This window comes from Pogonomyrmex barbatus, unplaced genomic scaffold (assembly GCF_055798465.1).
Source record: "Pogonomyrmex barbatus isolate J1 unplaced genomic scaffold, ASM5579846v1 scaffold3, whole genome shotgun sequence".
NCBI classification, from domain to species: Eukaryota; Metazoa; Arthropoda; class Insecta; order Hymenoptera; family Formicidae; genus Pogonomyrmex; species Pogonomyrmex barbatus.
Window position 1 is genome coordinate 21,942,404 of NW_028297127.1, and position 14,552 is coordinate 21,956,955.

General features: G+C 33.2%; 1 protein-coding gene across 4 annotated transcripts in view; it reads left to right on the forward strand.

Moving 5' to 3' along the window:
* cpx (synaptic transmission protein complexin) overlaps positions 1-14,552 on the forward strand; it is a 125,357-nt gene that overhangs the window by 93,673 nt on the left and 17,132 nt on the right. For all 4 annotated transcript variants that reach the window (XM_011648907.3, XM_011648908.3, XM_025219949.2 and 1 more), the window contains 2 exons: positions 7,464-7,627; positions 14,015-14,144. In XM_011648907.3, coding sequence (XP_011647209.1) covers positions 7,464-7,627; positions 14,015-14,144 — 294 coding nt within the window. The remainder of the gene's footprint in view (positions 1-7,463; positions 7,628-14,014; positions 14,145-14,552) is intronic.

Below are 14,552 nucleotides of genomic sequence, written 5' to 3' on the forward strand. Positions count from 1 at the left end.
TTATCATCAATCTAACAAACAGAATAAATTATTTTTACACTCTTAATTATTATATAAAATTATTACAAAATAAAAAAAGTTATATTATGTTCTATTTTGTTCTATTATTGCGTTTTAATTCTCCTTAAAATTTCTACATACATTCATTAAATGTGAAAAATGAAGAAAAAAGTTATAAACATTTACGCTATACAGTTGCGAATAATAGAAATTAGGTTGAAAATTCAAAGTCACATTTTCAACTTTTATCAATCGTTTCCTAAGTGAAAAAATGATTAGATCCCTCTTTATAATCATTTAAACGCGTCCCCTTTAACATTTACTTAAGCGTGTACAATCACGATCATTAATCTTAACATCCACGATAAATCTCTCACTGAGCGGAGAAATTCCACGTCAATACCGTAGCAAAATTCTCTACGTCAATAAATTGAAGGGAAAAAATTGTGGGGAAATGGGAAAATTGAAATCACTAGTGAGGAATTTTGGACGAGGAAATGAAGAGAGAGAGAGAGAGAGAGAGAGAGGGGGGGGGGGGGAGAAGGGGGAAAAGTAGAGAATATCATTGGATGATGTCGAAGAGATTTACATACCGTACGAGACCGGAACAATCAACTTCTAACACGAGAACCCTCGCTCTTCTTCGCGACATTTCCACTACAGAGGAAACACTGATACAACCGTCCCAACCTGTACCGGAAATGAACAAGCATCAACCCAAGAATTGATTTTCGAGAACTCTTATTTATAGTTTACCAAATAACAAGAAAAAAATTTACTTATATTTTTTTTTTTTAAATTATTCTTTCTCTTGAGAGTTATAACTAATAAATTTGTCTTAAAATGATTGCATCAATTACAAATTCTAGACATTAAAGATCTCTTTTATTTTATATAAACTCTAAAATACTATAACAGTTTTTAAAGTTTTTGTTGTTTCTTTATTACGTTCTTTATTACGTTCTCGAAAACAGCAGCTATTTAAATGATCGATATCTAGAGGTTATTTAATCATATTTGACCCAAATTTAATTCATAATCATAGTTGGAACTCATGATGCATTCAATGATCGAATCAAAGTGCAACAACCGTGTTAAACGATCGATGCTCACGATTGAACTGAGCCGCATCAATAGGAGCAAATTCTGGAGATGCGGTTAATTACGTCAGAGTGGCTTAATCAAGACTACTTGACCTAAACTCAAGATAACCAAATGCTAGTTATGCTTAAGTAGCATGAGTGTCAATGAATGCGAATGTATTACATTATACCATTCGGTTAAATAATCCATACCATGGATAAATAATCATATTTGTATTGGCTACTGCTTTTATAATTAATATACGCTAAAGAAATTATGTAAATTATAATACTAAAATCATCATTTTGATATCAAACACATAGCAACCGCTATTAGGAATAGATTATATAATATTTTTTAACAAATTTTTGAACAAATCGACTGTAATCATTTTCGAAACAGTTTTTTTTTTCTAAATTCACACAAAATTCCAGATAATAATATATCCAAAATAATTTTGCACATTTTTCGTAAGATCGGTGAATAGCTTCGTTATTTTCGCTTTTCTGATAAATTACGCTTTTTTCGATGGAAAAAAAAGGGAAAATGAAATGCATGCAAAAAAAGTCAATAAAAAAGAAAGCAAAACGTTATCAAAATATTTTATATAAAAGGATCTCATGGAGCTTAAAAACGTTTGGTCGGTTTTTATCATATTATCTTCAGATATTTTATGATCGAAATGTATCGAGCTTTTCTGGCAATATAATCCAATCTTTCCCTGCAAAACGGCAACTTTTCACCCTTCTCGAGGGGGACAACGCGAACGTGCGCCAATATAATCGTACGAGTGGGCACGGATTCGAGTTCAGGCAGATTTGCATGCAAATCGGATCTCGCGGAAGGTAAAATCTGGAACTAGTTTTTTTGAGACTGCGGCCGATTTTGCGAATTATTTCGACGCGCCAGGACTGATACCGTTCTTTTTTTTTCCTTTTTTTCCCCATTTTCTCATGCGTACGTGAAAAGTTGACACTTTTTTGTTTTAATACCTTTGTGATATTCAATTATTTTACGATGTTTCAAGAAACAGGAAGTGCGTCATCACTATCGAAAACAGCATATTTTCGTTTTTTAAAGCTATTCCTGAAATTTTTTTTAATGAAATACTAGTTGGAATATCGACTTTTCTCTTAACATTTTACTTGACGTTTTTATTACGGTAGAAAAACATGTTAATATCATGCGAATAATTACTAAATAATTACTAATTTTTGCACACTATCGAAATGAAACGTACACTTGAAATGTAACAAAGAGATAAAAGATTAATTGCGTACTTTATCGCGCATTCGGTGCTCTTCAGGATTAGAAGGAGAAATATGCGAACGCATAACTGTCAGAACTAACTGTCACGTATTCCAATTTGGCATTCTTGCATTTTTAAAAAGCGCAGCATGCATTTATAAAGCTTTATTACGCGACCAAAGGAGAGTAACTAGTTTACAAAGCTCGATAAAAACATTAAACCTATATAGAATGGTACCGGAGAATTGCAGTCGTCTACCTTGCACATGGATTACTTGCACGCTAGGCAAAATATCCTTGAGCCGAAGGCGCATATATAAAAGGGAGATGCTATCGTAACTGTGTGCTACAAACCACACGTATGCCAAACCTAAACTCGCACGAAAGAAGATAACGAACGAGGTGTACTTACATGTGCTTGTGACTATAAGTATATAGTGCGCTATATATTATCACATGTTAAAAAAAGTTCACTTTATGTTACAAAATCAAGATTAAAAAGTTAAATACTATTCTACTTTCAGCAGAAATATTTTATTCATTTAATTAAATAGAAATACTAGAAAAGAAATAGAAATTACAAGACACTGTTATTATATAAATATTATTGTGTATATGATTGCTTGATAAGGATTATAAGAATTTTTCTGATTACTTATATGTGTTTTGCATTATAAATTATTTTAAAATTTTGTAAAACATATAAAGTATTTTCATGTTGTATTCTGTATGCAATATTAATAAAAATGGAAAAGTAAACGAACTATTAATAAATGAACTTGCTAAATTAGTAGGTCATATTCATGGGGGGGCTTTCTCAAATCTATAATTCCGACGATATAATGGGTACTTTTATCTATATCATATTAAATAATAATGATTATTACAATGTAAAAAAATGATTGCATATTGGTAGCAGCAGATCATTTGAAAGTTAATATCGAGTGCAGGAGTGGAATAAAAAATTCCGATACATTGAGTCGTCGATTTGATCATCAGCCGTACATGTAAAGTACAGAATTTCTTCCAGTTCATCCTCGCAAGCATTCACATGCAAATGGATAATCCGTCCGTTTCAGATGGTTGTCCAATTTTTTTTTTGTTACCTAACCAAGTGATGAAACAGCCAATACGATAGTCGTCCAACGAGAAACGAGGTGACCGTTTCGATATGGGACGACTCGTTTGAAATCTCGCAGTAAATTCGTTTCTCTAACATCTGCGCGGCGGTGATTGGACGGCGGATTGTTCGATAAAGCGGCGATTGGCGTTAGTACTCCAACCCGGGTGGACGAATGAAACCGAGGGAGGGTGGCAAAAGGCTGACTTTCTCTTTCGCGGTTTGTTCGCGCTGAAATAGAGCGGTTTCGTTCTTATAAAGGCTAGTTAAAATGCAGATTCCATCAGCCGCTTCGGAATGAAGACATATCTCGCGTGCATCGTGACTGACGCGCGTGCGGCTTTTATATAAAATTGTCTTCAAAGGAAATAGAATTTTAACGAAATTGGAATATCAATAAAGAGAAGAGTGTCGATATAGACGATGTTGAATTTGCTCTGATTAATTTTCTCAGTATAATGCGGGATTGTAATAAAGAAATATATTTGATACAGACAGTGAATAAAATTCATGTCGTGTATCTCGTGAAATAAATATTTGTGTGAAAATAATTATATCGGTAATAATTACCGAATAGCTATTTGGTAAATATAATAAAAAGAATATTTATTATCGATATGCGGATGAATAAAATTCATCATCAGGTCTGATGAATAAAAGAACAGAAAGCTATATTTCTGTTATGCATGTTATAATCTATACGAAACCGCATCTGCTTATCGACTTTGCAGCTGCTCGCGCCATTTCCCATGGATGTATCCCGTATAACGCGGCGCATTTGTTTATCGCTCACGAAACGACATTTTAATTTTCCGCGACCATTTGTAATAGAGGTCGTTACGAATTTGTGCTGCGAGATGCAGATTCAATTAGATACCAATGACAATGCCGAGTAGAACAGCGAATGTTCGTGACACTGGGCCGCAGGTGTTCGAAACGACCGGCCTCTGTGTGTTCGGAAATGGTATTTACTACTAGCGATTGGTCGGAATTCTCTCGGACGCGCGTTACATCGAACAATTGCCACAGTACTCTTATTATTGATTATTGCGGCCTTCCTCTCTAAGGATTTCTTCTATTATTCACGATAATGGACATTTTTTTTCTCTTTTTTTTTTTTTTTTTTTTTTTTTTAAATCAACTCAGAGAACAGCGTGGATTGCGGATTTGAAGGGACCACGTATGTTGGCGAGATCACTTTTTTTACGTTATGTAGTTTCAAAAACGAGAGAAAAGGCAACTCGCTCGCCACCATCACGACACACTAGACAACTCCCGCCGCAGATCTCGTCGACTAAAAAGGACCCTAGTTTTTCGAGCAACTACGTAGAAACCGTTTTATTTCGAATACGTGCGAGCTGTGTTTCCCACTCTTTGTTTCATATTTTGAAGTTGTACATGAAAATACTTTTTTTTATACAAAAATTTACGAGACTTCGATGACATTTTAAGCTTTGTCTATATTTTTTTAAACACACGTGCACGCGTATGTATATCGTGATTTTTTTCGTCGTTACAGTTTTTTACGTGAACTTACGGACAATGCTAGACAATGTAGATAGTTACTGTTTATAGTCCTTTAATATGGCGCTCGTAACTGGGATGCCAGCCCCGGAGGTATACACGGAAGTGTCGTCACACTTGTTATTTCCCACCGGAAACACGGCATGCGCGTGTATATAGCAGTACAACGTTGTCACACTATTAATCCTTTTAGGATTAAGGTTTACGATATACGTCACATATGTAGTCTAGCAACTAAGTTTACAAACGAAACTTATTTATATTCAAATATAGCTCGTTCGTACAGATTAATGTTATCTCTTCCGCAATACGATCCTTTTTCTCGCCTTTATGAATTTATCCCAGTAAAATTTTCAAAAAGAGATACATTCATAAATTAGTACACTGCGTATTTGATAAAAATGCCCAAAATTGTCAAAATAACGCGTGGGATGCAATGGCAAATTAAAGAAGAGCTAAATTCGTGAAAAACTTTTCGTTACGATAAAACGACCTGTACATCACTTCTGGCTAGTGACGTCATGAAATTCTCTAGATAACCACCGGAGAATTTCATTTTGTCAAATAAAACTTGTCCGTGGACAGTTTTGCCGGACACCAGAAGTGAGTAGGGGAAAACCGCAGGAATTCCATTATTAATCTTTTTCAGAGACACGGAATGCGTTTTTTAAATCGTGCCGTGCGTCAATTTTCAGATGTGCTGCGTATTTCCGCGATGGGCATATTCTCAGCTTAGTGAAAATTTCACTAAGTAAAATTCAAACCTAGCACCTTCCATACTTTCCGCAACACTTTCTTCCTTAATTCATTAAATATTTTTGCACAATTATTAATTTGGTTAAATAAAATTCCAAGAGAGAAAAAATACTGAAACGAGTTTTCTGTACTATAACAACACGTGTTTATAAGTTGATAGCGACGTTAGAAAGTGCCGCTGCAAAATTGATCGCAGATGTTTACGAATTCATGTTTCCTAAGAGTGCGCGGCTAATATTTTCATTCGACTTTCGAACTTATCCTCTTGAAAAACTTGAACGGATAAACTTGCTTTTCGAGACTCTTCGATGAACCGTGCGAAACTTTCTCATACTCGGACTTGCTTTTCGATGCGATTAGATTCATCGGAAATGTAACTCTACTCCTTCGAAGGAGCAAAACTCCTTCGTCGAGTCCTCAAGATTTCGAAAATGATCTCGTTACTTTTTTAATTATAGCTTTTGCATTGAAATTGGGATGGTAATCAGTTGCCATTACACTTTACTTGAAATAATAAAACCGATATACATAAATATAATTTTTCTTATTTTATTTTACATTATATAATCTTTTAAAAATAATATTTATATATTTTTTAATTTTTAGTATCACGATATTTATATTTTATCGAATTTGTTTCATTTAATTTTAATTTATTTTCTTCCGACTTATTTTTTATAAATAATTTTTTTTAATCCATATGCTACATCGTAGCATTAGTGGTTTTGAGATAAAATAGATTAATGCTTTTATGTTGAACGAAAGGATTTTATAGGAGAAGAGATGTTCAACTATTCTATATATGAATACGTAAATCATTTAATACGGCTTATATATGAAATATATATACTTTACTATATATAAAAATCAATAATCCTTTAATTAATGACTGATATAGCCGGTACTTTATCATCATCATTATCATTATGGTATTATGTATGCTGTCACTAATTATTTCAATCCTGTATTTTATCGGGATAGGAAACGTTGTTGGAAGTATACCGCGAATTTGCTTATTATCTTATTATTTCTCAAAGCTGAAGTTTCAGCGGGCGATGGACGAAAGGAGCAACACGAACAAAATTGAAACAGAAAGATAAATCGGACTTCAAAGTATCTTTTCAACTCGCGGAAAACGGCGCAAATACGTGAGCGCGATAGGAGTGAAGGAGAAAATGGTGAATTGGCGTTGAGATAGAAGTGGTATTAATTTCCCCGAATCTCCACCGAGATTCCGCCGCATCTACCTCTGTCTCTTCCAAAATCTTATTCTTTCCTTTGTCCGCGCTCACACAATACGTGCAATAATGCAGCTAATTCCACTGGATTCGAAAGACGCGGAACTTCCTTCCTTTTATTAAATTCTGAACATTCACGGGGAAAGTAAATTCCCGATTCTTAAGGAATTAAATACACAAATACCAAATTATACATCTGAAACAATTAAATTCATAGACATATATATTTCTCGATTTGAAAAAAAATATATAATTAATTTCTTTCATCTTATATTTTACGCAAGTTTGTTTTTTTTTTGTTCTGATTATAAATATATAACATTGAAATCAATGAAGATATTTTCAACGATTTTATATCTAAAAGTATTAATTTCAGTTATAAAATAATTAATATCATTAATATTGTCCTCATTAATCAATTTTATTGATGATGAAAATGTATTTTGAAGTTTGGGAAAATATGTATGTATAAATATATTTCTGTTTTATTTTAGGAGCGGTAGGCGGCGAAGGAGGTGACGAGGATGATAAGGAGAAGGAAGAGGAGGCTGAGAGAGAGAGGCAGGAGGCCATTAGGGAGGCTGAGGAGCGAAGAAAGGAGAAACATCGCAAAATGGAGGAAGAACGAGAGAAGATGCGGCAGGAGATCAGAGATAAGGTAGGTTAGCAACGACGATCTTGCTATAACTTGCTATATAATTTTCGACTGAATAGAGTTTTTGAATTGAGTTTCGTTCTGGAAATTACTAATTTAATTTTCATAAACTCATGATCTCTATTCAGCTAAACTTTCATTAAACTTTGCACTTATTACAGAATTTAATATTATTTTACATGCCAAATTATTGTTTGAATTTATTACTTAGAACTGTCCGAGATAAGAATGTTTCAAAAGAATATTAAAAACATAACATTTTGAAAAATATTATTTATTAAATATTATATATTTATTATTAATTAAAGGACTACATTAATTCTGAAACATTAGAACAAATTTACTTTGTAAATATTTTTATTGATGTTTATGACAGTGTGATGTCTAATGATTTGCACAACTGCTATATCGAAAAACAACTGCTTGTAGTTTTAGCCATTAGAAAGTATTATTTGATGGCATTGTAAATAATATTTTTCAGTTAATTACAAGTGGATTTTGTTCCTGACTATAAATATCAGAGGACGAATTCAAATATCGCCACGTGTTTCTCTCGCGTTTTCCACAAGAGTCCTCGATTTCATCTGGGTCATGTCAACGCCGTTGACTCCGTCCTGACAGGACAATACATCAAGATTGATAATGGCGCGATCCAACGTGCATTTTACATCTCTTTCTCTCTCATTCTCTCTTTATTTTCCCATTCCTTTTTTCATCCGCACGTTTATTTCCCGCCAAATCGTTGAATGCGTTGGAAGTTTTTTTGCGAGATCCCGTCGGGGTATATTGTTCTATCCCGTTTGATCAATGCCTCGGACGGATTCTATTTTCTATGTGATTCAACCTGATTGCTTTGTACTTCAGAAAAATGTCAAGTGGATCGTCTGCTGATCGAATCAGCTTTAACGAAAACTCAAGAGTTAATATCGAGTCCTCTCTCTCATGCGCAATTAATTTTTATTATTAATATGGGATAACGAATAAATCTATAAGCTCATGGGGAACGTATATGAATGTACGGTAGTAGTTGAGTACTTTTTAAATATATTTCTCGTTACGAAATAACTCTAAATTTTATTTTTACAAAATTCCAAAGCTCATTACGAGATAGAAAATTGATGATAGATTTACATTTTCCTTCACCGACATTTGCCCAACTGGATTGGTGACGTTGGATTTTGCGTGACGTTAATTGGAGTGGAAACGCGATTATCTCGCATGTAAACAGAAAATGATATCGTTGAAGGGACCAAACGCGTAATTCGACGTGTGGGACACAGTTTGATCTCTCTCTCTGTGTGTGTGTGTGTGTGTGTGTGTGTGTGTGTGTGTGTGTGTGTGTGTGTGTGTGTGTGTGTGTATGCGTGTATATTATACACCAACCGCACTGCTGCAGTATACTGTAATTCCATATGTGGAAGTGGTCGTCGGAGTGGTTGAATGTTGTAACTATTATCATGGCGGAGTTGCGATTCAAATATGGAGAATGTCTTAGATCAATTAAATCGGTTTAATAAGCACATATACTTTAACAAAATCAGATTTAATTCAAGATTCCGAGTAATTTAATTTAATCGAAAACAAATAAAATATATCAAAAAACAATGAGATATAAAAAGAAGAATATAGAGAAATATAAATATTTAAAAATCAACAATCTTGATAATTCTTTAAACATTTCGGGATGTCGAAGCTCAATTAAGTAAAATTTAGTCAATCTTAAAGATCTCATGAAATGATAAAGTGACTACTAAAAAGAGACCAGTTAAAGTTGGACAAATGTAATAATGAAGCGAGCGAGTTTCATTACTCCGTAAAATCTACATTAAAAAACGTCTTTCGACGCGACGGCATTTTAAGATTCGTTTATCCCACCGCGGTTTTATTCGTAAAGCAAGAGGATCTCTCGACGGAATATAATTAACACTAATGGCTCTTTCATCGTAGGCGAAAGACCTACCTTGAAATCCTCCTTTTCGTCTCGGTAGAAACATGATTCTTCGAAAATGAGCGGAAAAGATTGAGACGCGAGAGCCGCGATCTCTCATGAGAATAGAGCATCCACTACTCCTGCGTAGCAGTGGAAGCGGCTTTGGCATGGTAATCGCATTGGGTCAAGTCAAATCCGATTTCCTATCTCGACTAATGAACGAAGTGGGACTTTGTTATAGCAAAGTCCTTGCGCAATTTGAAAATATTCTTTTTATTACTTTATTTGGAAACTGATCTCGAGAATCTGTCATAAGAGGAGCAGAAAGCAGGTATAATATATATTCATTTCACTCACATATACAATATTAATATTTACATATATATATTACATTTCATCTTTTTTTTTTATTATTTTGTATTAATATGTCATTTCATTTCTATTATATTATATTACTGTAAATATTATTTCCTAATATTTATCATCATATTAAAGTTGTAGCTAGAGCCATTAATATTTATACAGCGCATTTACATTTGTTTCATGATATGTGCAATTGTTGCCTTGTTTATTACTGTCGATAAAAAATATGTTTGAGAGATTTCCAAGGTAGAAGATGATACATTTACAAACACATATAGATACTATATATAAAAAATAAGCAAATCCTTCAAAAAGCATATTGAAAGAATTGAATCCTCCTCTCATTTTTTATTAAAAATAATGTTACTTTTAAAAGCTGACAGTATTGAGTAAACGGGAGGAGAGAAGGCAGAAGAGATATCCAATATTCTTTAACTTAATAAATTGTTTTGAGACAGAGAGAGAGAGAGAGAGAGAGAGAGAGAGAGAGAGAGAGAGAGAGAGATTTCTAAAGTTTCGTTTATCGATTTAATATTTTTCGCGTTTCGTATTACTCAGAAAAAATATTATTCGACACTTTATTCTCGCTTCTGCTCTCTCCGTTGACCTTTTTTTATTCTTTGTCCTCAAAGGCACCTCGGAAAACGAAAATCGCTAAATGGATGATTTTATTGCATGTTTGTCGTCGTGATGTTTCCCTTGATGGTACTATTTTATTCTACTGTTTTTATCGAATAATTATTAAATTAAGATAAATTTTATCAAATGTAATTGCCAGACCAGAAAGTAAAGTAATTAAATAGATTAATGATTTATACAAAGATAGCTATAAATCGACATGTGAGAATAGTTCATCGATTTAGCCTCGATGAAATTTTCAGCGCAACCAATGTAAGGCAATCTATGGCGTCTATGTCCAGCTTCACATTGGCGTTTTCAATCAATCGAAACGATTTGCATTTGCAAATTGCATAGAATCAGCATACAATCAATTGGCAGTAGCATTCAGCATAGCTTATACCTTCAACGTTCGTATTAAATAATTTATGTTTCACGCTACACCAATGTGAGGAATAGTAAACCTATTGTAACCGTCGAGGAAAGCTGGGTCCATCGGGATAAAAAAATTGACGTTGACGTTGAAAATTATACGTGCAGAAGTCTACTTAACTAAAATGGAGCAAACATTGTTATAGGTGGCAAGTTCGTCATTAACTGCCATATCGTAATTAAGGTCTCAGGTGATTGATCATTCCTGTTGAACACGAGTATTCTAGAAAATATCGAAGATAATCTTCAAGGAAGAAAGAGGACTCATCAAATGTGACAACGCAGGCGAGAAAAAAGAGACGACAATGAAGCCAACTACGAAGAGAGAAGATTGAACTTAACTGGGGTCAAATTGACTCTAGTAGGGAGTCCCTGCATTCAATATGGCGACTTCCTAATAGAGTCAGGCTGACTCCTTTTAAGACGTTCACCAGATAAGAAATCATCTTGCAGAAGTATCCGAGAGCGTGTGTTTTAGAAATGAACTTACGATTATTTAATTTACAAAGCATTAATTAATTTGTTGAGACTGGAATGAGAGCGTCGCGAGCGATCTGCATGTATTGGTTTATAGAAAATAGCGCGAACATTGGAAGCTCTTAATTGATTAAATGATCGATCGAGTTTGCTACGCGATGTAAATTATATCAGCTTATTTTAGAAATGTTAAATTTTATGGAATTATATGTCGTCTGTACGATTAAAAATTAGTTTCTTAATATCTTGTATAGACCTGTATTTATCAATCAAGTTTTCAATCAAGTATTCATAAAAGATGGAAGATATGATTAATATAAATGCAGATTTTCAAGAAAAAGATTTCTAGTGCAATATGATATGTCTTTTGAAGCCTACTATAACTCTGAATCCCGACAGGAATCTCAAATTTCAATTTTATCATCGTGGTAATATGGCACCGTATCAGATCTTCTGTCTATTTATAGCACCGACAAAATTTACGATGCGTATAAGAAATATTGAATATTATAATTTTTCCTTTTGCTTCTGCAAATTAATAATGCACGATGATATAATGATGATAATGAATGAATAATGAGAAAGAGGAAGACAGTGATAAAAAAAAAGTTAGATATATACGTTATATATTGTTGATTAAATCTTGGAAATGTTGGTAAAACATTAAATTTTTCAAAATTTGCTATCGAGGTATTTATTCTCTAAAATATTATCTGTATTTAATGTAGATCATTTTGTAATTAAAATACTATCTATTTATTATAGATTGTTTTGTTTGTAATAATTAGTAATAAGAAAAAAATGGTATTACATGAATAGTTACATAACAATGCAGAATATATCGAAACGATGGCACGGGCGCAGGCTTCAAAAACGCCGCAGTGCGACTAACTCTGCGGGCTTCACAGAAGCAACACTTCTTTACTAATAACATTAGAATAAATCAGTGGCACAAAACTTCAAGTCGTTGTTATTCATTAATTATCGCTATCAAACAATTGCAATTATTGTATATCTAATAAACAAATGATACATAAAATTTAATATTACATGGCGCGATGAATAACACTCGTCTCGATATATCTCAAAAAAAAAAAAAAAAATATTTACACAAACAAGAAATATTAACTAAGGAACGATATTATAAATGTTTGATATAACGTTCCAAAAAAAAAATGTAATTATTATTAATTACATTTTTATCACAATTTACTTCTTCAATCTTTTTTCAGATGCTGTATAGATAATCATATATTTTATTTCTAACTTGATTTATAATACTAATCCCTTTAATTTTTTTAAAAATTACTTGAATGTAATGCCAACGAACGTGATAAATCGCCATACAGGCATAAGCCGGCGCATAATAATGTTCTCATAATTTCGAACATGAATGGACAGAAGCGCGCACGTACAGACGCAGATGCAAGAGGCGCGCGGATATGTTGCACGTGTATCGAGGAACATTAATTAACGTCAGGATCAGAGCATCAGATTTGACGCTGCCATGTGGGGTACAGGGGGTGCTCGTTTATCCTTGCGTTATCCGTCTCCTCGGTATAACCTGTGTACGTACAGTTGAGAGATTTAGAGTTTGAACGGGAGTGTTTGAAAGAGAACGAGCTCTCGATCATGAAACATATGTGATCACAGAATTAAAATATCACAAGCGAAATAGAATTCCGCGCGTGTTAGAAACATTTTTAGAATTCTAGAAATTGAAATATTGGAGCATATCAGTCTGTGTCATTTTTTTTTTTTTTTTTCGATAATTAATAAAAACAAAAAAATATTCGTCAATAAATTAATCTGTATAGAAAACAATGAGTAAAAAAAAAAATTATTTAAGCGAGTAAGTAAGTTACACAATATACGTGCCCTAAATATTGTAGACGAGACACGTTACACGTTATTGATATATTGCGACTTCATATTGCTACTTATTTTCTTGACTCGTAAATATGTAATATGTTTTTCCTAAAAGCGACTCATCTGGAGGAAACAAAGGCATTCACAATGCCATGTCGAGTGTACACTATTGTCCGGTGCATAACAAATCATTTCACTGAAAGGCACCAATTATTAATGAGGCCTCGCTCAATGGTATATAACACGACATGCGTATCCTACAGGTAATGATAATACTTGTATGAGCCATATTTCTATATACCGCGGCGATGGCGGTACTTGTACCACTAATGTCCAGCTTGCCCCGCGATCGAGCTTATTGTTGTGCCAAGAGTACAATGCCTCAATAGTATACGCAAAGATCATCGCTGCTTATTGTAAATTGAATTATATTAAATAGGGAAGGAGGAGGGGAGAGAGAGAATGTGTGAAAGAACTGGAATGTAATATAAAAAAAAATATTACATATATGATACATAATTACAATTAATAATTATAATAATAAAATTATAAAATAGGATAACAACTTAATATTAATAAGTTAAAATTTTTATTCATAAAAATCTTACGAATGTCAAATAATCAAACTTGTAATATCAAAGAAAAGTTATAGGTTCCTCTATCTCGCCTTTGATGGAATATTGTTTTTTTTTGCTTTGCAGTATAATATAAAGAAAAGGGAGGAGATACAAGAGATGCCACAAGAAGAGCCTAATCCTCTGATGCGAAAGAAGAAAACACCAGAGGAACTGGCAGCCGAGGCTGAAGCCGAAGACGAAGATGAGTTCACCAGTATGTAGCGTGCACAATTTTATTTCGATCTATTTAATGTGACGTTTAGCCAAAAAATTTGATAAAACTATGTTTGAATTTTGCAAAATTAACATTGTAACTATTTTCCATGTCACTTTACGAGAGGATGTTGAATCGTGTTCGAATTAATATGTAATAGTACTTTAAAGAACAAACTAACTCTTTAGGGAAATTACTCTAAAATCATGGCAATAATACTAAAGGGGTTCAGAAACAGCGAATATATTTAGATTGATATATGTATCATTAATTAATTGCTTTTTATCATATATGACAAATTTAAATATAATTTTTTAAACAATCATCTTTATTAAATGTATATGTTTGTCTACTCGAAAAAATTCTTTTTTTTTTTTCTCCTTATATTTTGTCATCCAGATATTTTTC